At 40.1% G+C, this 26698-nt stretch overlaps 1 protein-coding gene across 3 annotated transcripts in view; it reads right to left on the minus strand.

Annotated features, from left to right (window-relative positions):
- arhgap32b (Rho GTPase activating protein 32b) overlaps positions 1-23293 on the minus strand; it is a 66636-nt gene extending 43343 nt beyond the window's left edge. For all 3 annotated transcript variants that reach the window (XM_029519323.1, XM_029519322.1, XM_029519321.1), the window contains exons 1-4: positions 23008-23293; positions 14394-14499; positions 9601-9695; positions 9269-9353 (exon numbers count right to left, since the gene is read on the minus strand). In XM_029519323.1, the coding sequence (XP_029375183.1) occupies positions 9269-9353; positions 9601-9695; positions 14394-14499; positions 23008-23102 (381 nt within the window). In that variant the 5' untranslated portion in view covers positions 23103-23293. The remainder of the gene's footprint in view (positions 1-9268; positions 9354-9600; positions 9696-14393; positions 14500-23007) is intronic.
- Positions 23294-26698: the final 3405 nt, after the last annotated feature.

Genomic DNA, 26698 nt, shown 5'->3' on the forward strand with positions numbered 1-26698 from the left:
TCAGTAATTAGTATTTATCTACAACAGTTTTTTAACTACAGTTAAACTACAGTTTTTAACAATCTACCATGTTTATAATCCAACCTTTAACAGAACTGTCCTCCAACAACCATGAGACACAGAGAGCGAGGTAATGTATGTGTGTGCTCTCTGGCTGGTCTTTTGTTTCCTCTAACAAAGGCAGAGTGAGTCTAACTGTTACATCATCTTCTGCTTACAGGGAGCGGAGAGGACCTGTGAATGAACATGTGATGGAGGGTTTGACATCATCTCTTTGCAGGACATGGCTCCTGAGTTTGCCTTGCCTCAGCAAAGCGTGCAGGTGATGGATATGCTCACAATGGGAGAAGGAATTTATCTCTATGCATCTTTCTTGGTCCTTTGTGAGTGAGAGGGTTGAGTGAGCAGTGGGAGCATATTGTGTCATGATGCTCAGCGAAGAGGGTGGATGCATATGGCAGAAATGATATAGGGACGGTTGAATGTATGAGAAAGAGCAAAGACAAACTTCTCCTGGCGGAGGGGGGACACCAGTCTTTATCACAAGCATGGTCACATGCAGACACAAGAGCCTACTGCTCTCATTCACCCATACAGAAATCTCACCCTATGTAACTGCATGGGCTGCTGTTGAGATCGTGGGTGGGTGACTTGGGTGAGGGGTGGTGGGGGAGGGGGAGGGGGTAGGCTCTTCACAGCTCTTAAACTCAGATTAATTGCTGTAATTATGTTAAAGGATGGATACACCCCCCTTCTCTCTCTCTCATGCACACACACCAGGTCTAAGGCCACTCATTAGCCTCCAGGTTTATTATTCAAGAATCAGGACATGCTGATTTTATTTGCAGAAGTTGAATATAATGTTCATAATCATGGTTTTGTTAGTGAATAATCACCTCAAACGTAGGAACATTGTGTTATGATTAGTGAAATTACCTCTTTATGGGGCCAGTCATGCCACAACACCATACTTCAACAGTGACACAGATAGGACAGAACAAGGACTGACACTAGGGACCTGAAGGCCACAATAGGTTCTCCTACATGCTTGGGGTTTTCAGTAATCAGCAATCACAATCCTTCCTGCATCAGATTGTAAGGTGATATACATTTACATCACTTTCTTTGGTGCATTACATTTCCTACATACAGAGTCACCAAAGGTCCATCCTCAAGCTGTGAAAGAGACAGCTTTTCAAGAGAAGAGCTGTCTGTTTCACTGTACCTTTAAAGCACCACAGTGAAAACACCAAGACCTGAAAACAATAAATATCAAGAAACATTTCAATTACTTACACATGAGGAACAATAGTTAAATTCTGCAAGCATTCAGCAGCAGCTGACCAATGTAGCCTCACATACGAATCAGACTTACAATCCAAAGTTTTACCACAAGGATCAAATTGACACAACATTAGCAGAGAAATCTTTTCTATTCCACACATTTCTCTTCATTGGTAAAGCCTGGTTCATACTCTTCTCACAATGTAACAAGAACATATGTATCAGGAAATATTCATGTGAGTGAGTGATGACACGGAAACTTAAATGCACCTTGTGACCATCGTATAAGAAGCATATTTACTCGATAGGTGCAAAGATACAGGGAACAGCTGTTCACAGAGGTCACAGTAAAAACAAGTAGGGTATAGTGTGGTGATAGAGGTGTAAGGAGAGGAGCTGCTCTCTGAAGAGATTTTCAAAGACAGAAAGACATGTCCCGTCTCTCATAGACTTTAGTAATTCCACCATCAGGGAATCCCTGACCTGAATGCAAGAAATTCTTGTGTGATGGATGGATGGTGATGACAAATAGAAACACAGTGGCTGACAAAGATCATACACTTGTATGAGTGAGTTCTGGTATATGGGTGCACACACCAAGGTCACACTGAATTGGTGGCTTAAATTGGATTGGTGGAAGTGATATGGAGTAGTGACAGCATTATGTCAGAGACGAATTGTTTTGCTCTGCAGAGGGAGGTATGTGAAAATATCCAAAAAAGAAAAAGACTAGGAAAATAATGTTGTCATGGTTTTTGGACAAGACCAGCTTTTTTGGTTCTGAACTCTCCATTAATAGTAAAATGTCTAAGAGTGTGAACCACAATGTGGTTTATGTCCGACAAGATCGGACAAAATGACATGTTGAAGATAAACCATATGGTAGAGAAGGGAGGACAGGCACAGTGGGACAGTGGTGCTGGGGTCAATTAAGTTGTTTTCTCGGTGTCTGGTTGTGTTGCACTCACTGGCTTGCAGGGCTAAAAGAGGGCTGAGGGGAGCAGAGTGGGAAGGGACACTGGAAGCTGTTCAAACAAGACATGAAGGAGAGCAAAAGCCACAAACATTGAGGCTTCAAGTAGTCAAAAGGACAAGTGCTAAATATTCTGGTTAAAAGGATATACAAGTGAAATTCAGGAAAAGTGCCCCCTTCATTTGATACACATGTTAGGGCAAACAGAATCTAATTTCAACAAGAAAACTGTGCAGCTACAGCTCAATCTAAACAGCATGTGGAGTGGGTCAACAAGTTCAGTAACTGTTCATGGAGATATTTCAGCATAAAACTTCAGCAACTGTAAATGTTACATTGGTATTGTAACTACATGCCTTCGGGCAATTTTTATATAGACCCAGTAAACCAGAAACAGACATAATAATAAAATGTGCAGCTTTGCCAACCAAGGTCAGAGAAGAGAGGCAGAAAAGAGTCTAATAAAAAGATGGCAGAGCAGAAATGTGCTAAAAGATATTTTTAAGTGCATAACTTAGATGTTTAAGGAGCTAGATTCCACAATTCTCAGGATCTAATTTCACCAAGTGCATAACATCTCCAAAATGGATGATTGAGAAGCAAGAGTGAGTTCAGGGGAAGATTATGTAGATTTACACTGATGTTCCGGTGCAACATGTTGCAATGTTTTTTAGTGGTTGTACAATGTCTCACCATATCCAAGTTTAGTTGATGATCATCTTAGTTCTTATTTTTATTTTAAAGTAACTTGTTCTAAAAGGTGCTATATCAGTGAAGATATTCTGACTGGTTGCCTCATGTCTCAAGACAGAAGTATGTTACAAGAAAGTCCACATCCACCTATCTACGATCGGGTCGCAAGGCTTCTCGAATCAATATAATAGAAAGCAGAGCTAAAATCTATAGATTTCTACAGCAGCCCTGAAGACAAACTTACAATTTAATTGTCGTGTATGTATTGTATTGTGATCCATTTCTCTGGTTCACTCCTCAGAATGTTACTGATGGAAAATGACCTCCAGCTTGGAAGGGGATGTTTGGTTTCAAGCTCAGTAACAAGAAGAGGAGATGACAGGAGCTGCAGAGCAAGAACACGAGCAATTTATCATCCTCAACGCCTCAGAGCAAACACTCACTAGAGCCGCAGTTCACAAAGTGTGGGCCATGCCCCATTTGTGCAGGTGGGGCTTGAGAATGCCCCCTTGTCGAAGGTGGGTGATGATAGAAAAAAGGTTTTGAGACTTCCTACAGTAGAGACATCACTCCTATCTCTGTAATTGCTGATGATTTAACAGATATGGGTGTTTTTTCATCCAAGAATTCAAGCTACAACAGCCTTCCATCCACTGTCATAATCAATGGTCTGTTCGACATGCAGAACACATTCCTAATTGAGCTGCTCATCCTAAGGGTCTGTTGATGACATTCAGTTCCAATCAGTGCACAGTATATTGATATGTTTTGGTACCATTTATTTAAATGAATGTAACCAAGCTAGGCACATACACTGAATGTTGGGTGTGGTTAAATTCTTCATCAGACCCTGATATAATAACCCTCTAGACCTCTGAAGGTGGTAAGTCCTTGAAGTTGTGAGGTGGAGCCTCCATGTATCAGGAAGTCATTGTCTAGTTTATCCCATAGATGCTTAATTGCATTGGGATCTGGTGAATTGGAGCAAAGTCAATACTTTGAACAGGTCGTTGTTCCTCAAATCATTCCTGAATCATTGTTGAAGTGAGGCTGGGAGCATTATCATGCTGAGAGAGAACACTGCCGTTAGGGTATAATTTTTCCATGAAGAGGTGGTGTCATCTTCCACAGTTACAGAGATTAGCTTAACTGTTCTTAAACCGTGCTGAGAGCCCAACTGTCTGATGGCAGAGTTTCATCAATAAGTTAGTTCATTCTTTTAGGACGCTCCAACAAATTGCCACAGATGGAGAATAGAAATTAGTGGGCCATCAGCTGTTATAACGTTATAATCTTCATGCAAGAAGGTCCAAAATCTTTTAACTTGATATAGACACACACAGTTGTTTCAACAAGAGGCTGAGAGCCTCTAATGCCAAAGCAAATACTGGAAGTTTATATTAAGTTATATTCCTGTTTTTATCCCGGAATCAACAAATGCTCTGATGGTGCAGTCTCCTTGAAACTGTTGGCTCTCCTCACCCTACACAAACTGTTAGTTTTTGCTATGCAATACTATGCTATACAGACAGGAGAAGGAAAAACACATACAACACGCACTCTCACTCTGCCAATATCCAAAGTGGGCCATAAACAAAGAAAAACAAAAAAGACAAAAGAAAAAAAATAAATAAATAAAACAAAACACCCACCAAAAAAAACCAAAACAAAACAAAACAAAACAAACAAAACAAATAAAACAACAACAACAACATAGTATTAATACCATAAATCAAATACCATGAACAACAGAGCCAATACAGGAAAAAAAATATCATATACAAAACCACAGCTTTTAGTAGATAGCAACGTAATATATGAAATACCTTGCAGGTCATGTGACAAAGCATATATAGGAGAGACAGGAAGAAAAGGAAACAGCAGGACAACTAATGAGAACACAAAAAGAAGAGGCAGAGTAAGAAATTATATTGGACCACTACAGGAGGAACGATCATATCATGGAGTGGGACAGGGTGAGGATCATTGGATCGGAGAGCAATAAATAAAAACGTTGGATCAAAGAGGATACTGAGATCAGGAAGTGGGCCAGGGACACCATCAACCGGGACGGTGTGTCATTTATGCTCTTGCACACCTGGAATTCTTGGCAGATCTATCAAGTTTGCCAGGCTGGTCATGCCTTCTATGATGAACAGCTGATAAAAGACACATCAGCAACATTTCAGATGACACGTATGAAGAAGACTGGAGCTATCAGTCAAAACATGTCAAGTTCATACATTCATCTTCAACTGCTTATCTGTTTCTGGGTCGTGGGGGTGCTGGAGCCAATCCCAGATCACATTGAGTGAGGGTGGGGTACATCCTGGACAGGTCACCAGTCCATCACAGGGCCATCATACAGAGACAAACAACCACTCATACTCAAACTTACAGGCAGTTTAGAGCCACCAATTAACCAAAACATGATTTCTTTGGACAGGGAGAGGAAACCCACGCTCAGCAGAGAACATACAAACGCCACACAGAAAGGCCCCAGGGCAGGAACTGAACCCACAACCTTCTTATTGTGGAGCAACAGCGCTAACCACTATGCCGCCCTGCTGCCACATGTCAAGTTATTTCAAATGTCTCCTTCTACTTTGTGTGAAAAAACATCAAAAAATGCCTTTATATACAGTATTCTATCTCTTTTTATTTCCCTGTGTCATATTGGGTTTTCACAGTCGCAAATACACACATTAAACACATGGCACGTGTGACAGTGCTGACTCATTCCCAGTGTGTGTGAGAAAGCTGTTTAACATATGCCATCTACAAACACTGCAGCTCAAATCACAATCAAATAACATGTCTGCAGCCACAGTGAAGAGGGCTCACAGGAAGCTGAGCTTCTGCCAGGTTTAGCAGTATGCTGCACTGAGATAACAAGAGCACAATGTGGGTTTTTTATGTTACTTCTATGTATAAACCTCTATACGATAGTCTAAATGTTAAGAAATACAGTGTCTGTTAGAGGGGAAAAAATTGTTCCAATTAGTTTTTGAATCACTACAAATTAGCCGTACACATCAACAACAAATATATTTGTTGTTGTAACTGTTACCATCTAAATGCCCACAGTGCAGCTGGTCTGTCAGATTACATTATCAACAGTTGTTAATCAGCGTAAAATTTTGGTTGTTCACAGAGACAAAATATTAAATCCAAAGGAATCCTTGCCACAAGCAATTCAGAAGAATTGCAACATTTGATAAGAAATTATAACAATAGAATAGAAAAAGACAGAAATTCATTACATTTTCTTCAATGACTTCAATGAATTTAAAACCAGTCAAATTCGTACCAGAGTCATGTCTTGTCACTTGCTGCACTTTCTGAAGTTTCCACAACAAAACTTTGCCTCACTCCAATACTTCTTTGGAGAGGATATTTTTCCTGGAAATGAGCAGTAGGCAGAATGCCCGTCTGAGCCCACATCTTGGCCCAGTCTCGGTCCGACTAAAGGACTAAGGGACTTTGTAATTTGGAAATAATCTGGAGTCAAACTGTCCGGCTTCTTTGAAAATATAAGGCAAGTTAGGGTTCTATGTCTGCAATATGCAGTACACTTTGGGTTGAAGCAGCCATTGTTTACAATTTATTTTCAGTGAAAAAAAAAAAAAAATTAAAAAAAAATTAAAAAGGATTATGTCATTTGTGTACGGCCATGAGCCTTTAATTCTGAGCGATATTGTAGGCGTGGGCACCTCTATAGTACCACAATCCTTATGGTGCTAACAAAGCACAACAATCTCGTGACGCATTTTATCGTCTTCGGGAAAACTGCAGTTTCTGTGATTGGGTATTGCCCTTAATTATAAAGAAATTTCAATTCATTGAGCTACCTTTAGGTATCAAAGGTCTCAGTCCATAGAGAGAGGTTTCAGATCCCCTCTTTTGATTGGCTCACTGACCTGTTGTTTCTAGAGCTTTGGAGAGAAGTCTGTGAGATGAGATATAAAATTATACTGAGATCGTTTTGGAATATTCTAAGTGCAAAAAATAAGGATGTCACCACTTCAGATACAACATTGAAGACAAATATGAGATCATTAAACTTTACTGTTAAAGATCCAAGAGAAAGAAAATGGCAGTACCACAGACTAAACTACATTTGTATGAACTGGATGAACATGTGATATGTAATCTATACACTAGAGGTACAACTTGACAGACACATCAAGTAAGCACCATGTTGAGTATGAAACTTTTATCACAGGAATCATTCTCTGATTGCTCCATTCTGCATGTAAATTCTCCGTCATCACCTCATCAAGTATTAACATCATGTCAGAATAATTTGGACCAAATAAACAGAATACACTTGTGACTATTCATTAAACACACCCAACATGTTTGGCTGGTGCAAGATATTACACAAAATATATTGAATGACCTGGCGAACAAATACAGGATAATGAATCCTTTGCTAAACAACAAAGATGTGACTGGGTCTACATTTGCTCAAGAGAAGAGACAGGTATTGTGCTGAATATCAAAACCTAACAGCAGCAAACACTAAAGCAAAACAGAGAGAGAGGGCAACTTGAAAGCAACATGAAAAATCAGAGTGAGACAGTCATACGGCTCTGTGCCAGAGTAGCAGCCAGCTCACACAGCTGAGATAACAAAGGAACCTACTGCCTACAGAAAATTCACATTAGCTGGAGAGTTCCCTTTATCCGCACACTGAATGGGCACATGGAGTCTTTGGTGTTATCTCAGTTGGATCAACAAATCACCTGTATGTGAATTAGACATGTTTTCAGCACACAGTTTCTTTCTGCTCCCCCTACAGAAATATGTGTTATCAGCTGACTGCTGACCTCTACTGGTCCTTTATCACAATCACAAAGTCTTGGGGAGGTAAAGGTTCCGTGTACATGGTTGGGGTTACAGGAAACTGGAAAGGGATAGATTATTATAAATGGCCAAAGCCAAAAGGGGCAATGATATTCTGACCTTTCGACTCTAGTCAGGGTCATCTTCAAAAACCACTCGATGCTATGACTTCTGCAATATCCCTGAGAAGTGTGTTTCTGCTTTCAAACATGACATTTTAGTGATGAAAGCAGACTTTATAATCATTGATGCGGCACTTATACTGCATTGTACAGTTGTGTTTCCAGAATCTTTGTGAAGGGCAAACTGAACTTCCTGTGTAGAAATTGTGGAGTGTCCCTTTGCTCGCTCTGCTTTTATAATGAATTTGCTTTCCCATTAAATTTCTCGATTTTTATTTAATTATTTATTTTGTTTTTATTTTTTTCTGTTGATTTCTCCATTTACCCCAGTGAGTGGACAATCTGGAATAGAAAACCCCCAACAGTGTATTCAATCTATATCTAATATCATGTAATACACATTTTCATTGTGAAAATAGTTGGCAGATGTAATAAGATCATCAGTGTTAATTTAATTTGTATATACCCAGCGATGGTGAGCACAACCATCCTCTCTGGAAGCACGAACCAGTGTGAAGAACAAGGTGTGTGCTGACAGATTGGACCAGCAGGGCGCTGGCGATAAGATAACTATCAATATTTCAATATTCAATTGAGGGGTTTTTCTACTCACAACAACTAATGTATTTAAGTTTTAACCCGATTTTAACAAAAGGAAAACATGACTTTTTATGATTTTTGATTGATTGCATTGCTTCCAAGCTGCACTTTTTGCTAATAATTCTTTTGGTTTCAAAATTGAAAATGGCTGACTACCGGTGACAAATTTAAAACTCAGCTCGCAAACCAGTGCATGACATCACACAAGTTGACACTTGGGTGGAAAATATGTAATGGTAAATTGAATACAGAATTGAAAAGCTGCTGAGTCAAGTGAGGTGTGATGATCAAATGCAAGAACAGAAATCCACAGCCAGACGAGCTATGACTATAAGATGGATCACAGTGTAAAGCTGAATGAATGAAGTTGTTTTGTAGCCAACAGGGGCAACAAATGCAGATCATCAGCTATAATTAATCTTGACTGTGTTTGTATAAAAATCATCTTTCAATGTCTTACCCAGTACTGCAAGGCAATAACCCCAGACATTTTTTTTAGAGAAACACAAGACAAGATATGTTTTTGTGAGGAGGGCGATATCTGGTGACATTCAAAGCCATGTTTACACTATGATTGACATCTGTACCCACATTATCCAGATCTTTAAAAACTCCTGTGACAGGAACTACATTTAGCGTCATCAGTCCAGTCATTGGTTGAGGTAATAATCACTTGGGAGATGTGTGATGAGACTTTACATTTTTATGGTAAAGGAAACAGCAGGAACAGCTATAAGGTCTGTTTTACCTGAATTGTGCCAAAGTCCACATTTTCATAATGGAAGTGAGCGCACTCTGCCAGCTTCGGGAAGTGGCCCTTGGTAAAGCAAAGTCTGAAAACAGGACACACGCACAGTCAGTTTGGTTAGGACTTCATCCCCTGTTAATGGCGGCACATTGTGCATGACTTGTTTGAGATGGGAGGTGCAATGCAAACTGAGGGAGTAAAAGGAAGAGCAAAAAAGAAAACTACTCAGATAACAGGCAGTGAGACAATTACGAGTGATAAATACAGAGTTACAGAGGGAAAGACATGTCAGAGACAGAAAGGCAAATGTGTGTATTTGTATGTCTACTCACTTCTTCACATTCTTCACCTTCATGCTGGCTGTGCTGCTACTGCATGAGCGCATGAGGGGCTCTGTCCGCAACTCAGGGATCTCTGCACTTCTTGCCTAAAACGCACAAAATACACAAAAGTATTAGTGACAAACATGGTGCATACAAATAACTGTTACATTTATGACAATATTCCACTCATATTTTGCTTAATAGCACCAGGCAGGAAACTAAAAGGCTTTGACCTTTTAACCATCATTGATTATAAAATCAATAACAAAACAATCATAAAAATTGTTTTGTCTATATGCTGTTTAAAGGGTCAACACAACATGAATATGTGGTGGTCATATCTAGAGCAATCATGTCATCAGGTAGAACAGGAGGCAAGCAATTCGAGATAAAGCTCTTCCAGTTTGCTTATATAAACTTTATATAAACTGCCTCAGTGAAGAATCACTTGCTTACATTAATATTGTTGGCGCTATATGAAAGATTCCTCCAACTTCTTGAAAGATCTAGTCTTGTCCATAATATGCTGAAGTGAACATCATCAGATGGTGAATGTTTAAGTTTTGCAGTGTAGTTTTGCTAGATATGTGTGACTGAAACAATGTCTTTTCAACCTGCTTCGTGTTGTCTTCATTCTGCTCCAGTAATTTCTAATACTGGTTATTTAGACAGAAGCGCCCCTAGTTGGCAGTTCTTACATAATATTTTATAAGCCATCACATAACTGACTTTTTGAGGAGGCTTATATTAAGTTATAGAGTGGCACATACATTTAAATTAAGCTTAGCTGTCAACTTCTTCAGCACAGATACATCCACCAAGCCTTTTCTCTCCTGATAGCAGCCCTCAGGGTACTTGGTGAGACACATTCCGGATATGATGCCAGTCTTGCATCTCTATACTGTGTGTAACTCATTGGAATAAATGATGCAATTTAATTGTGATAGTGCTAAAAACTGAGTTGGCACTCTGTCCTACAGGAAGCTGAAAACCTCAACTATGATAACACTGACAAGCTGGATGCTGTGATGTAGATCAGATTGACTCAATTAAGACTGAGCCAGCTGATCACATCATTGCATCCATATTGCAAGGTTTTCTATTGCATGCTATCAGACAAACTTTAGCTCAGACCACCTATTGCAATCTGCAACCCAAAGCCTCAGTAAGCATCTCTGGTGTTCAAAAGATTCAACCTGAGTTAATACACAAAGATATAATTGCTTGCTTCATTCTTGGCACATAGGAGGAACCTTGATGGATTGGAGTTCTGCTACGTGGCTGAGGGATCTGATATCTTCCAAAACAAGATTAAGTTCTCCCTCTGGGGTCACCATGAAAAATCCAAATGTACTTTGGGTCAGATGATACAATATTTTAATAAATTAAAGACCGACTGTATTTTTGTATTTTATGTCTTTTTTTTTTTTTTTTTTTAATATAGCCTCCTGCAATATATTAGTCTTAGCATACTCCATGTTTGAGGTATTGATACTGCAAAAGGCTGAGCATCCTGTTAAGAGAATTAAGAGGGAAAAACTGATGAGCAGCAATCAAAGGAACAAAATGTAAAAAAAAAACTGAAGATTTGAAGACATTTATAATTTTTCAGCTTTCATTTAGCACCGTTTATACTGCGATGAATGTTGAAACCTGTATTTCAGTTCAAAACAGTGTTTTGTTTCCTAAAGACCTACACTGCACATAGTACTCATCTCTTGCTTCATTTGACATAAATTGAACTAAAAATCAAATGCAGCTGTGGTCAAAAAACATTAAGAGAACCTGGGGGAGGCTATTCTGGTGTGACCAGATTTTTATCTGCCAGCACCTCCTTAAAAAAAAAAAAAAAAGAAAAGCACATTTCTAGATAATACCGCTCATTTCCATGCCAAATTGTGCGCTGCTGCACCCTACTATCACATCAACTTGTTGCTGAGAGTCATACAGGTTGTCTGTGTCAGAAGAAAAGACAAGGGGGAGGGGAGTAGGGGATCAACTTGCGGCTGCAGAGGCTGTGAGCAGGTAGAGTCTCACTCTCAGAGGAAAATTAAGGGAGAGGGAGGGGGGCGGGGGGTAGCTGACCTCTGTATAATTATGATTCCAGGCCAAACTTTTGCTTCCAAATAAATTATATTTCATTCCTAAAATTATTAGAGGATTTATAGCTTCGTGTAATGTATTGGGTTATGTGAAAATGTAAAAATCATCCGTGAGAAAAAGCTTGCAGAAAGCTACCCTCATCTGTGGACTGCACTCAGAATTGGCCTGACCCTTCCAGTGACAGTAGGAGAGAGGAGTTTTTCCAAGCTGAAGCTTATAAAAACGTACTTGAGGTCAACAATGTCACAGGAGCGTTTCTCCGGGCTTGCCATCATCAATCATACAATTGCACAATAGATTTCATATGATCATGTAATTGGTGATTTTGCATCAAAGAAGGCTAGAAAAGTCAGGTTTTAGATTGCGCTTTACACCTGTACTTTCATGTGGTCAAGCACTACCTGAAAAGAAAGACCCAGGTTGAAAAATCTGCTACAGTCTTAGCACAGAATTCAGAATATGTTCATTATTATATTACTAGTATTATTCATTTATTTTATTTTATTCATTTGTATTTCTCCATTCTTGTTAACTGTTGTACTTAATAACATATGTAATAAAATAACATAAATAATATATTCCTGTATTTGTATGTTGGGGGAATTGGTTTGGGAGGGGCGATGGATGTTTCGGCCAGGACCGCCTCTGGGTGTGTTGACTGTGCAGTTTTTATTTCAGTTACCTGAAGGCAGATTGTTGGAAGCCACCTGGTAGACAAAAAAATTTCAAAATGAGGGCAACAAAAAAAAGGGGTTAGGAGATTAGGAGAGAAAACACATCTCCAGGAAAGTGATTTAAAAACTCAATTTAAGATAATTGGCTGTGTGGTGAAGCTGAACCAAAGAGACGCTGGTCATGAGGAACAGAGAGCATGAGCTGGGTCTGAGGGTTTCACACATTGAGAATGTGACTGCACAGTGGCAGCGAAGGTAGGATTCACACAGGCTCCTCCACCTTTATCCAGGGTGTGACCCAGGGTGTGGAGTAGGCATACGGAGGTGGGCATGGGACAGACAGTGCAACTAGCTGAATTGCTTCCCCCCCCAGAGCCACCCAGTATCTCAACAAATCAAAAAGTGAAAAACTAGAGAAACAATGTACAAAAGGGATCAACTGTGAAATGGTGCTGCTAACAGGGTGCAATAATGTTTTCTTTTCAATATGACTAATAATGTTTATAATCATGCCTTAAATTTCTCATACTCATTTAGTCTTATGTATTTGTGCATTGTCATGATGTGCTATTAAGCATACAGCTGGTAAAATAAGTATTTAACACATCACAATTTTCTCAGTAAATATATTTCTAAAAGATCCTACTAACATAAAATTTTCACCAGATGTCGGTAACAACCCAAGAGGGAAAATGTATTTAACACACTAAAATTTATTTAATACTTATCTTAATCATCCTGGCAGATAGCAGCAAATTTTAAATCAAGAATGTCTCGGTACATTTTTTCCAATCATCCTTCCTTCAATTTCATGAAGTTTGCCAGTGGTGTATGCTGAAAAACAGCCCCTCACCATGATGTTCCCACCTTCAAACTTCACTGTTGGTACGGTGTTTTTGGGTGGATATGCTATGCCATTTGACCTCCAAACATGGCATGTATCAGTTCAGGTCTCATTTTATACAGTTATTTATATGTGACAGTTGAGGTTATGTTTAGGTGCTTTAGGGTGTTTTACCCTGTACCACAGAAAGAAAACAAATGGTTGCGTATATTTGTCAATGGTCTTACAGTCAGAAAAAGGCAGTTTCACTCTATTAATACATTATAGGGTTTTGGGAATGTTGTCTTCCAGTGTGCCTAGCTCTACAGACAATCTACAATCTATCCTGCACAGTGCAACAGGGCATTGGTATGCTTACACCAAGTTGCTCAGTGCTTTCTCATCACCTCCTCAAATCACCAGAGACATATATAATGCATGGCACTCTAGTATAGAGTCCCTATTGTATCAAATATTGAACAAAGAATAGCAAACATGCAGTATTAAAAGTCTCGTCTCTAGTATCAATATTCATCAGCCTGGTGAGGTTGTTGTTTCTCTTTCTCTTCCCTTGCTCGATTGAAGCAAGCTCAAGCGATGGAGTTCCAACCACGCGTCGACCATGGGTGGCTCTACATGTTACCATGGAGATGGCCTCATTTCCAGCATGCTGTTGATGCAATAAGCAAAGCACCAAACCACAGATAGGAAAGGAAATAATGAATGATGCTCTCTGGTGAATGGAATCCAGCATGAAGAGGTGGGGTGAGATGAGCATGTAACACGGGAGTACGCAGATGGCAGGTAGATGACTATCTATGCAAAGGATTTGGAGTAGAGTAGTTTCAGGACGCCAAGAGTCATCTGCATTAATCATGAATGTGTGGTAGTCTTTCAGGAACAGAAGAGAGGAAGTTTCAGAAATAGAGAGACACAACAAATCAATCCAGCAGGTTAAAAACAGACACAGATAAGAGTGTGACAGGCAACAGGCCAGCTGAGCTATATGCGTTTAATACTGGGTCTGGTATATCACCAGTGATGCTCAGGGTGAGCTTCAGATGACCTGTGGTGAGCACAGGACAGTGATAAACACACCAGGAAAAACAAGAACCGTTTCATATTACTGAATGAGTGCAAGTCTATATAAAACTGAGACAAAAGAAACTTTTTGTATGCAAGAGTGTGTTCATATGTCTCACCATGGCACTGATGGTCTCTTCCCAATCAGGTCTCTCTCTGGGGTGGATGTGGGCCAGTTCAGGCACAATATCCTCCTCCTCCAGGATACGCCCAGGCCTCAGACTCCTACAACAAAGACAACTAGTTTATTCAAACTCTATTCCTACTATTTCAAATGGCTGATATTAAACTGCAACTGATTATCATTTTCAGGGAAAAAAAGAAAAGAAAAATGCATTAATAAAAGTGATAAATACTCCATTCTTGCTGTGTCTACCCAACACAAATGAAAAATCCAAATCCTACAGTACAAAACTTTATTTACTGTCATATGACAAGGAAAAACTGTTAATTCCCACTTGAGAATGTAGAATCAAATGTTCATTGAGCCAATCAACAAAATATTATCAAAATATTAACAGAATCAACTAATTGATCTTCAGTCAAAATTAAAAATGTAAAGTGTGCACTTGAAGATCAAAGGAGGAGCCCTTAATCTTATTTGAATCCATTAAAGACATGTAATGATAAACTGATGAACAGATGATTCATTTGGGTTGTTGTTGCCTATTTCCTTATTTTCTTGTTTGGTAAGCAAGCATTGGTTGTACTTGGTATTTAATTAGAAATGGATCAAACAAAACAGCTAGAGAACACCTGGGGCTACATTTTACAATTTGGAATATCAATGGAATAATCAAGAATAACAACATAATAATCAGATTAGCAACACAAACATAACATTAATCTTTAGGTGCAACCCTGCAGCGAAAGATGATCTGAGGTGATGCCTTCTGGTAAGGAAATCCAAATATATATATTTTTATATAAATATCTCTTTCGCACTCCTTTAGATGTGTGAAGCCGTAACCCTGTTTGTCTAACCTGTCGACCTGACAAAGATCCCGTATGAACACATTCATTCATTTAGGCAGTAGTCTGTACTATTTGTCACATTAAATTAAAAAGGACATTAATGTAACACTCTGGGTCCATTTGTAATGTAAACATGAATGTTTTTAATATTGCAGTTGGTTACTCAGCATCTCGGTCAGTCTCATTCATACAAGCAAGCCAGGGACCAGTGATGTCAGATCAAGCGAAAAGAAGGTTAAAGTGTCAAGTAGCTGTGGAACCGATTTCAGGACATTCTGAATGTGTTCAGAATCCAGGCAACAGCCAAAGAAAGGAGACAACGCACAGATGTTGGGTAATTTAGTAGACAGACTCTGTGTGCCTTCACTGAAAAACTTGAGGTTGATGGAATGTTCGTCTACACAGTTGTCTTCGTCATTTTAAAGACTACTCTTATTTCCAGAGAGGAAAGCACAATGGGGTTGAAAATACAATAGATCTGCGGCATATTATTAGTGATACACCCGCAAATTTGCGTTCATGCAGATGCAGGCACAATATCACAGGGGAAATTTTTAACCATCAGTTTGAATGCAGCAATGAGTCTAATAACCTTCAGGAGAGTTTACAGAGAAAGGAGAAGAGCTTTGCTTTGGTGAAAATGGATCAGTGTGTGGCAGCTGCAAGACAACAATGTCCACCCAACGTTGACACAATGCCACTGCATTGAGATAATTGGACTTAAGGGCTGAAGAGTCAGAGTTTAGATGTAGAGAAGTTCAGTTAGGAATAATTCTGTGTCCTCTCTGCTCTCAGATCCTCTCACACAAATCACACTAAGCTTATTCAACAGTCATTGCGATTCTGGCATTTTCTTGTAAAACTGCACATCCAGAGTTCCAGAAACCAGGACTAAAAGATACACCATCATGTTGATATCCAAGTGTTTCCTTGATACTGAATGACTTGTTTTCTGCATTCTATCAAAACCAAAGAATGTGTGTGAGAGTGTATCTTCAGTTATTTTCAATCACTACAACAGATGTCGTTTATGGAATTATTTCTGAGCCTTAGTTCAGAGACCAGAGGGAAACTGTGAGTACATGGAAATCCTTTCTGCAGAAATTATTGTCAACAGGAAAAAAGAAAAAAAAAAAACAAAAAAACAAAAGCAAAGACAACCCTCCTGCTGACAGAGAATTAAAATGGGCAAGCTCTGATTGGCTGTTTTGGCTCCAACCTGATTGGTGGTGGAGTCACTGGTTACTATGAATGTAGGGAAGAGAGAATTCAGTTACCTTTAAGGATAAATTAATGATTAGAATAACAATCTTATTTACATTTAAGCAAAACAAGTATTTTAGTGCGCATTTATGTATCACTACAAAATTAAGGCACATCTTTACAAATAAAATAAAATAAGGTCACAGGGCACATTTTTAAGCTTATTAAGGTATCCATTTTCAAAAATGTAAACCTATCTTGGTGAGAAATAACTTGACTGAGTGACCTTGCACCTCCACAGTCACCCTAATGACATCAGGCACATTCAGACCCCGGGTTACAAACAAGGTTTTAACAGCACATTTCACTTGTTAAGCGACACTTTCTCTCTTTAGAGCACCTCGGCATTCCCTGCATTCCTCGGTGGTGAGGCATGTGAGGAAAAAGGCAGTGTTCCTTCCAGCACCTGCTCCAAAGCAAGAAAACTCTGAACCTGGGGTGAAGCAGCACTTGCCCATCCCAACTAAAGCAGATAAGAGCAGAAGAGAGGGGTGAGTGGAGTGTTTCTTTCTCCAGCTCTGTAAGAAACAAAAGACCCTTCTATTTAAAATGGTGTGAATTATTAAATCTGCATTTTCCAACCACCTCTCAGTCTGGGTGCATAAAAACAACAGCAGCTCCATTTTGCTCGAAAAAGTAAGGCAATAAATGTCCTGGATTTATCCTAAGCCATCACACTCTCTTGTCTCCACTGTTAATGCTTTCTCGTTGCTGAACATCTGACTCGGCACGTGTTGCCATTCAGACAGGAACATGTCCCTCACACAGACCAACAACTCTGTTGTCACAGGATCACCAGTGCAAGCTTGCAAGTTTTCAAAGGAAAAGATTCACCACGGCAGCTTTATTATACACCTTCTTATGAAAATGCTAATTGAGTCGAAATAAGGCTGAAGATGCAATATCAACACAAAGAGAGAATGTGAACTAATGTTAGCTGGAGGAGACATGTGGCTGAACAACAGATAGTATCTTTTTACCATCTACAGTTGTTGTTGAACACATATATTGGGAAAATAACCAAAATAAGCAATGTGAGCAAGATAAAAAGGTATTGAGTGATCCAAAATGTCACTCCTCATACTTCAACTGCCCAGGCCTTGTTTTGAACATTCTTATTTTGTTAAAGTTAAAAACCCAAAGAGCTTATCCCTACATTCACATGTGACAAAGAAGAACTGAAGCTAGACCTCTGCACTATTTTGCATTTAAAAAAATATTTTAACAGTTTTCTGAAGACTGTATCAGATTTAATTAAGCATTAGTGAATGAAAAAATAACAGGGAATCTCTCGTCTAAATATTTTCTACATTTTCTACATTTTTACCTTGGAAAATGCTTTTACTTAAAGGTCTGTTTGGTTCGTTCGTATGCTAGGAAGGCTAATGATGAGATTCTTTTGACACGTCACGTGATCTGCAGACAGACGATGACACCAGAACGGCAGCAATTTTTACCCTCGAGTTAAATGTGAAATTAAGAAACATCTCTTGTTACAAGCTTCAGTCTGCAATTCAACATTTGGTCAGTTTAAATCTATTAGAACAAATCCATTCAGGAGACTTAAATTAAAGCAGCCAAGTGGCAGCAACCAGCACCATCCATGTTATTTGCTGTGATCAGCTTTTACAGCAAGAACTCCTAAGAGTGGACCATGTTTTCTGTACTGAACCAAGCACACATGGATACATGCCACCTTCAGACCTACCAATACTATCCACGAGAGAATATCATAGCCTTGGTTGGACGAGTGGGAGATCCGGTGAGCAAAACTTGAAGCTTGAGGAAGTGAACTCTTCATGTTAATACATAATGCTTCGGTTTGGTACGGATTATTTGCTGCAGTCATTTAGTTATAATCAAGAAGAAACTACTGAGTAACCCTCTTTTTGAAAGGGAAAAATGAATAACGAAACTATCTAGATAGCATATACCTAAACCTATATCAAGTTCTGCTGAAACATAACACATAACGAATCAGCCATGTAAATGAATGTGGATTACCTTGTTTGTTCTTGTGACTTAAAACTATAAGAAGCAACATGATGGAATTCACTGCTTGATGTTTATGGCTTCACTTGACCTCAGTGCTTGGAAAATTTGACGGATGAAGTAACTGCATAAACACGCTTAGTTCCATTTTGATCTCTCAGCAAAGATGTCATCAATTATTGTTACAGCAAATTAAATTCAAAACTTTGAATGACCTTATTCAAGTGGCAATGATTTTTGTTTTTTTTATTTTGCTTTTTTTACTTTCAAACTTAGATTAAAAAAAAATTTAATAAAATAAAAAATAAAAATAAAAAAGCGACCAGTGTCAACCCATGACAACCAGTGACAACCAACACCAACCAGTGCCAACCAACCACAGGAAAGAAAAGACTTAACAGCCTCCTGGAGCACGGCTCATGGTCACTAAAACCCAGTTGTATTTTACAAACTGATGTCTGAGAGTCAGCATGACTCCCTGTGTCCGACATGAGAAAACACCACACTTTGGAAATGAAATTTCCATGAGCTTTGATGAAATTATTTAAGCACCTCTTAAGACTTTCAGGATGTACTAACAACTTGAAGCAAAGAGAGTATTCAGGAAGGTAGAAAGGTACTTGTGACACCCTTTAACACCATTAATCCCATTATGATATTTAAATATCAGTGAATTATGTCCAGTTTCAATACAATATGCTAATAAAAGGTTATTTTTCTGCCTCTGATTGGCTGGTTAAAAGTAAAGGAACCGTATTCAAGCATACATGTCATTTAATCTGATTCTATTGTATTGATAGGGTGTAAGATAATGCTGACAACTGGTCAGGAAAACTGAAAATTGCAGTTTCCTTGGAATCATTCAGCACCACATTAAAGCTGTGATAAGTTAATTGTTACTGTCCTGAGCAGATGATCAAAATCCTTTGCACAACCAGCAGAAAAGTTTTGGGCAGCAACAAACAGCAATTAAGAAAGAGAAGGGATAAAAAAGGAAGCTGGAGGAAGCAATTAGTAGACAACGCATGGAATGTCAATCTTATGCAGGTTCCGGATCATGTCCAATGGTTCCAAGTCCCTTTCATTCAGCCAGCTGGTTAGCTCCTGTCCCATTGAGGCTGCTTCTCTGTCTTACATATGCGCAGCAGACAAGACAACAAGCCTTCTATCTATCCAGTTCCCCATTTACCTCTGTCATACAGATATTTACCCACTTACCGAGCTGGGGGAAACTGGTCATTGTATAATGTACCGTTTTACTTAGCAGAACCCAGACATAAATGTGATGGATAGCTGTATCTCTAACCATATTCAGTGAAGAGCAACATGGCTGTTACATTACTACCAAAGCAAAACATGGTAGAGCTGTATAAAGCAACTTAATTACTCTCCTCGTGCAGTATATGATACATGCAGGGAAGACTAATGGACACAGGATATTAGGGCTGATTAGAAAATGATGTTGTAGTCATTTACAAAAGGATTCAGCTATTCTGCTGTTACTGTAGAGTCATGAGAAAAATGCCAATTTGATCAGCTTGCAAATTACAATACACACACACACACGCTGATAGAAAATTGAGCAATGTGAATCGGCTTTACAGGGTGATGAAAAATTACTATCCCAGTGCACAAGGACAAAGTCACAAACAGGCCTCCTAAGGGTACGACAGTAAAAGCCCAGCAGCAGTCATCCTTCCTGTCTTTTCAGTCACTGTCCCATGTGATAGGAGTATGAAAAGAAGCCGAGAACCAGGAAATGCATTTTCGTTTTTCATAGTTAGAAGCAAAAAAAAAAAGGCTATATCCCGGGATAGAAACACTCAAAAACAGTGCCTCAGATTTGTGGAGAGGAAAAGTGGAAGGGCAGCCTGGACACTATTTACATAATTACATACACACCAGAGACTAATATAAAATGAACAAGCATGAATGATAGACCATCAAAGTGAGGTCTTCACAGTTTTAATTAGTATTACACAATCTATGCATGCTGACATTTTAGACATTTGGTATTAAATGTATGTATAACTCATGATCAACATAATGCAATTATGTTTCATAAACTACAAATCAGCTTTTTGGGTCAACTTTATATGCCTTTATATGAGTGAAAATGGACAGGCTACCCTTTAAATCACTGTTCAAGAATTAAACTATAAAAACTATATATTAGATTTCAAAGCGTCAATGTGGTGACATTACAACCTATATATTATACACTACATGTTAGCAATTACAACCTATATATTATACACTACATGTTAGCAAAACAAGTAAAGCTGAACAACAATATCCACAGACCATTGCAGCGAGGATTTAACAACTCCACAGTCAAATAAACAGCAACGAATGCCATTATCCCACATCAAATTACACTGCTATCTGTGCAGGCTTTAGTGCTGTCTTTTATCCTATCAAAAAGGAAACTCTGCTCAGGTGATTTGTTACTGCACTCCTTAAAGTTTAGGAGATAAAATAACTAAATGAAGCAGCACAGGCCACACAAACCAAGAGTAAGAAGGGGAAAAAAAACCTAAAACATAGCTTGTTTAGTATTTCTATGCTAAAACAGATCAACACTAAATCTTCTGCCTTTGAGAGTTTAAGAAATGATACATTCCTACCATACAATACACACCTGAAATGACCATCTATATGATCAGCGTATTTACAGATTAATGTCCTGTTAATTTAGGCATCCTCCTGCAGAGTGCTGTTATGTTGGAGCCTCATCTGTCTGAGGGAATCACAGTACAGAATACAGTTTTACAGCATTTTTACACTGTTTCTATGCTAACTCCCAGGGGCCAAACATCTCCACTCCACCCTCCTTGGTACTGGCCATTGAACTGCTGATCCACCACTCTCCACCAGGGTTCTCAGCCAACTTTTATAAAGATCCAGCCCTGCCCAAGTGCCCTATGTGTCCTCTCTGGTAAAAGTAACAATCTGGTGCAGTAGGCTATGCGTGAGCACGCACACACGCACACACACACGCACAGTGCATGACATCATTGAGAGGCAAATTAGCATGACAAACATTTCTTTTTCATCCTCCTAAATTGCTGTTCTTTCTCTCCCTTTTCACCTTGTCTTTTTCTCTTCCTGTCTCTTCTTTTCACTCACTCAATAGTAATACTGGACTGCTGTCTAATGTATGCTAAGCTGCTGCTGCCATGGTAACCCTGGTGCAGGATTTCGACCCAGTTCAGGTCTAGAGGGGAGAAGTGTGTGGGAGCAGGTGGAGGGGCTGAGCAACCTTAACTGTAATCCCCCCCCCCCCCCCCAACTCCAACACACACGCATCATTAATTCCAGCAGTGGGGAAACCCACATCCTGCTGCCATAGCAGTAACGCAGAGACAGAATTCAATGACTACCTTGAAACAGTTGTGTGCGCAGATTGTGTGAGTGATAACTAGCAGAAAGAGTGAGGACCTGACTGTACATCAGATGAGATCACCATAAAATGCTTGAGATAAAGCTAACTTCAACAACTGTACTGAGGAGGAGATTAGTAATATCCTGACCACACCTCTTACCTGATGAGAGGTTGTTGTGCAGGAAGAAATGCTGCCCACCGTCCCTTCCACCCCCAACAGAGATTAATGAGTGTTTGTTATGTGCGACCTGTGAAGTTACCCCCTGCATATGTGACAATGCTGTTTTCCCTAAAACATCCCTGAAGAACATGTATATGTACTGAATGAACAAGTGTTTTTGTGAATGCTAATGTCTTAGGGTGTGCATGTGATGACATTGCACAAGCATGTAGGTGAGGGTACAACAGTAGCAATGACGTAACTAGGTGAAAACTGATACACTTGGCCCCAATGTGAATGTGGTGGTCACTGGAGCTAGGAGGTGACTGTTTCTGAATGAGGGGTTTATAGCACTGACAGTCAGCGGTAGCAGTCACCTAGTTGCTATGGGATGAAGGGTTGTGGGAGGGGGTTAAATAGGGGGTGGGCTGGTGACTGTGCAAACTTACCCTATCGGCTCAGCTATAGCTTAGGCACGTCTGCTGATGCCCCCTCCTCCTTCTCTTCTTCTTCTTCTGCCTGCGCATACCCTGGTGTAATTTCTCCTTGAGGCTTAGAGGAAGCCAAGTAACACCCCCCTTCTATCATCAACACATACTCCAGCTCACACACAAGCATACTCAACACTGGCACTGCTACAAGGAAAAAACCAAATACTCAAACTACCAAACATGAGCACGGACAATATGTGCAGTGAGTCTAATGACACAGAGGAAGACACACCTGAAAAGAGAGGATACGAAGACAAGCTTTCTGTGTAGTACCAGGCGCGCACACACACATACACACACACACACACCTAATGACCCCTACTCTAACTATAAACAAACTAGCATGCTCATCAAACCACTACCTAAGGTGTGGTCCTTTCTCCCTACTCTTCCTCACTTCTTCATCTTGATGCAAAAAAGGAAGGAGGGGGCAGTCCATTTGCTGAGGGTGTGTGCATTGGGCTTACCTGTCCAAGATGTCATGGCTGGCTGCAGCTGTGGCTCCCAGCAGTCCTAGTGCTGCACTCCCCACCGCTGCGGCAGCCCCGCTGCCTGCCTCCATGATACTGACTCACTGCAATGAGCAGCCTGCCAGAGAAGCAAAGAGAGGAGGGAGGGAGGAAGGGAAGGAGGGAGGGGAGGATGTGGAGAGGAAGATCAAGAGGGAGAAAGCCGAATGAGATAAAAGAAATCACATGTAGAGGTATAGAAAAGGATGACTAACGGAAAAAGCTGAAAAAGAGAGTGGGGGGGTTAGGGTTGGGGGGGGGGGGGGGGGGGTTGAGAGACAGGAATGTGGGGAATAATGAGCTATCAGACAAGACTGAAAGAGGAGAATGAGGTAGAAGATTGGCAAGAGATGAGAGAAGCGGGTGAGGGAGAGAGAGAAAGTAAAATCATTAATTTTGTGTGTAGCATGTGAATCAAATAAGTCCTGGTGATGGAGCAGTGTAGCATTTCACTTCAGTGTGAACACATGGAGATGCTGGCACACATTCCAGTGTGAATCAACAGTCAAACACCAACACTGGCTGCCCTGCCATGCTGTGCTATGATGGCTGCACTCTAAGGTCTCTATCCTCAACCAAAAAAAATGTACTGGTCAGATCAATTTTTCCAGCCTATCCATTCCCTATTTAAAATGATTCATCTACAGTAGCACTGAGTCCAGACAGCCACTGACTTATTGGTATCCTTGTTTTCTAAAAAATAATCTCAATGCTTATTTTAAGCAGACCCACTGTGCAATTGAAGCTTTTCTAGCTTCTATACACCCAAGTATTTAAACTATACCAACACTAAGCTTTTGTACGTTCTTATTACTAATACTTGGCAATAAGGTCTTTTGATTATTTTATATATATATATATAGATTAGTTGTTTTCAGGAAACAACTCATCCAGAGAAGACTGCTCACTATTTCAGCGCTGCATTAATGCAAGCCCTAATATAAGGAAATGACATTTCATGATAAGTAATTTTTCTATCTCAGATAATTATGCATTTTATTTGTTTGTATAATTCATTATCAACCAGAACTTTTCTTTCAATCAGGGAACACACACACACACACACGAGAAATAAATCTTCCAGTCAGACAGGATGCAACAAAACCACAGTCTTCTCACTCATTGGAACAGGTCCATTGGGGGAGGTGACCTGTCCTAACTTTTGCTGAAGTACAACCTGACATCCTTTAGCAACACAAAACTTTGGAGGCTGATTAAATATATACACTGAAGTGTTGTTTGGCAGCTGCCACTCAAGCCAGACTTCCTGTCTCAGCAGCAGCTGCAGGGACACGCCCTCACCCAACCAGCCCCTTACATTGTTTCAATCACAGGGCCATTGAGAGGCTGAATGCCTTCTAAGACACATACATGGATAATATAATCACTTTACACCATAAACTCTCCTAATAATGCTCAAGCACTGACTGACACAAAACGTTTACTAAGCAAATATATCAAGTAAGAAGTAAAGATATTTTCCCCATACACTTCATTACAATCCAACTTTTTTTTTTTTATAGCCTGTTGTCCACTGTCCACTTTGACAGGCAGACTAATATTAGGACCCACCAAAGTGACAAACCATTCATTCATCATCTACTGCTTAGCTATTTCCAGGTCATGGGGGGGTACATGATCCAATCCCAGCTCACAGTGGGTGAAGATGGGGTACACCCTGGACAGGTCACCAGCCCGTCATAGGGCCAGCACACAAACTACTCCTCACACTCAGACCTACAGACAATTTAGATTCACCAATTAACATGTCTTTGGATGGTTGGAGGAAACCAGAGCACCCACATAGGCAGAGGGAGAACATATACTCTCCACAAAGAAAGATCTGATAGCTGAAACCATGCTTTCTTATTGTGGGGCAACAGTGCTAACCACTATGCTGCGGGCTGCCCGTGACAAACCAACGAAACTCTAATATTGTTGCTGCCAGATGGCATGTTAAGAATTGTTTGCTATCTCAGTCTGATTATACTAAAATAAAAGACTGTGACAAAAATAAAGAATCAAACTCTAGAGGTGGTTACCAACAAGAGACATTACAAAGTAGTCAAAAGGTAGATGATGAACCCACAAGTGAAAAACTGCGCTTCCCCTGGTTTCACTTCAAACCTGTTCAGAATTTCAATTCTCATCGGTAAAACAAAACAGGGCTCTGAGAATATGTTATCTGGGTCTGTATTGTTTTGAGGTCAGATGTGGGGCTCCAACATTTTTTGAGTTTTTCAAGTGGGACATGAATTGGGAAAGGCTGGGAACCAATGAACTATATAATTAATTAGCTAATGGTTTTAGCCTGAGGCAAAATGATCTACTTTTATGGGTAGTTCTCCCAGACAGTGGTCAGTTAATACCAGGTCAGGTTTTTGCATGTGAGGTATGTCTACTCCAGCTCTCATTTATAATTACTGCCTGTGCGCATATTCCTGTTCACGCAGTATACACTGGCATCTGCTGTTCAAAACTCACATTTACTGTGATTAAGGTTACTCTGGGACTAACAACAGTGCTCATCTCCTATCCAGTGAATCATCACTGTGCCCATAATCACAGCAGAGAACACCCTCTTGGGTATTATTGCTGTAATACGACCCACCGCATGACAACCTCCCAATGAAATCCAAATGTCACATTGTGAGCAGGCGAAAATTGATGGCAGACAATGTGGAATGACCTATTAGAGCAGAGAGGTGAGAGAAATGTCCATATAGACTGCTTTTTTGCAGCATTCAATGAGTTTGCACTGTAATCCCACAAAGATGACGCCAAGAGGAGAGGACAGAGATGGAGGAAAGGTGGGGGGAGTCGGGGGGAGTGGATCCTCACAGCCCACACTGAAGCAGCTGCTTTGGCCTCTGAGGCAGACTTGTGAGTATACTGTTGTGCTGGGAAGTTTGAATACACTCATCATGGGTACAAATGTCATATTGACTTTGGGCTTTTAATGATTTATTTGAACTGTTCCTTTTTCAGGGTGGAATGACTATACAACATCCAATGATTTTTAAAATCAAGAATTGGGTGCAAAAATTTATTTTGGACTGACACAACATCAGCCGTCCAACATCAATCACCTTGCAACGGCGTCTTCCTCATGCTGGAGGAGCAGCAAGTGAGTGTGTGCTGTGAGCTGTGGACCCAAAGAAAGCTGTGAGTCCAGACAGTATCTCTGGATGAGTGCTGAAGGACTGTGCAGCTCAGCAGGCTGGTATCTTTATCAGCATCTTCAACCAGTCCCTGAGTCAAGCTGCCAGCCATCCCTGCCTGAAGTCCTCCATCATTGTTCCCCTCCCCAAGAAGAACATCATCTGTGGTTTGAATGGCTATTGGCAAGTAGCACTTGTTATGAAGTGCTTTGAGAAGCTAATCAGTGCCCACACCACCTCCAGTCTCCCTCTCAGGATCAACCCCCACCAGTTTGCCTACAGAGCATGGAGGACGCCATCAAAGTTCTCCAATCTCCTCTCTCTCATCCTCAGCAGCAGGGGAGCTACACTTGGTTGCTCTTGGACTCTACATTTAACACCACCCACTTGGCAGATTGGTGACCAAATTGTCAGACTTGGGATTACCACAACCCATCTGTCTTTGTATCAAAAACTTCCTGGCAGATCGATCCCGGAGAGTGAGAGAA

Source organism: Echeneis naucrates, chromosome 14 (assembly GCF_900963305.1).
Source record: "Echeneis naucrates chromosome 14, fEcheNa1.1, whole genome shotgun sequence".
Classification (NCBI taxonomy): domain Eukaryota; kingdom Metazoa; phylum Chordata; class Actinopteri; order Carangiformes; family Echeneidae; genus Echeneis; species Echeneis naucrates.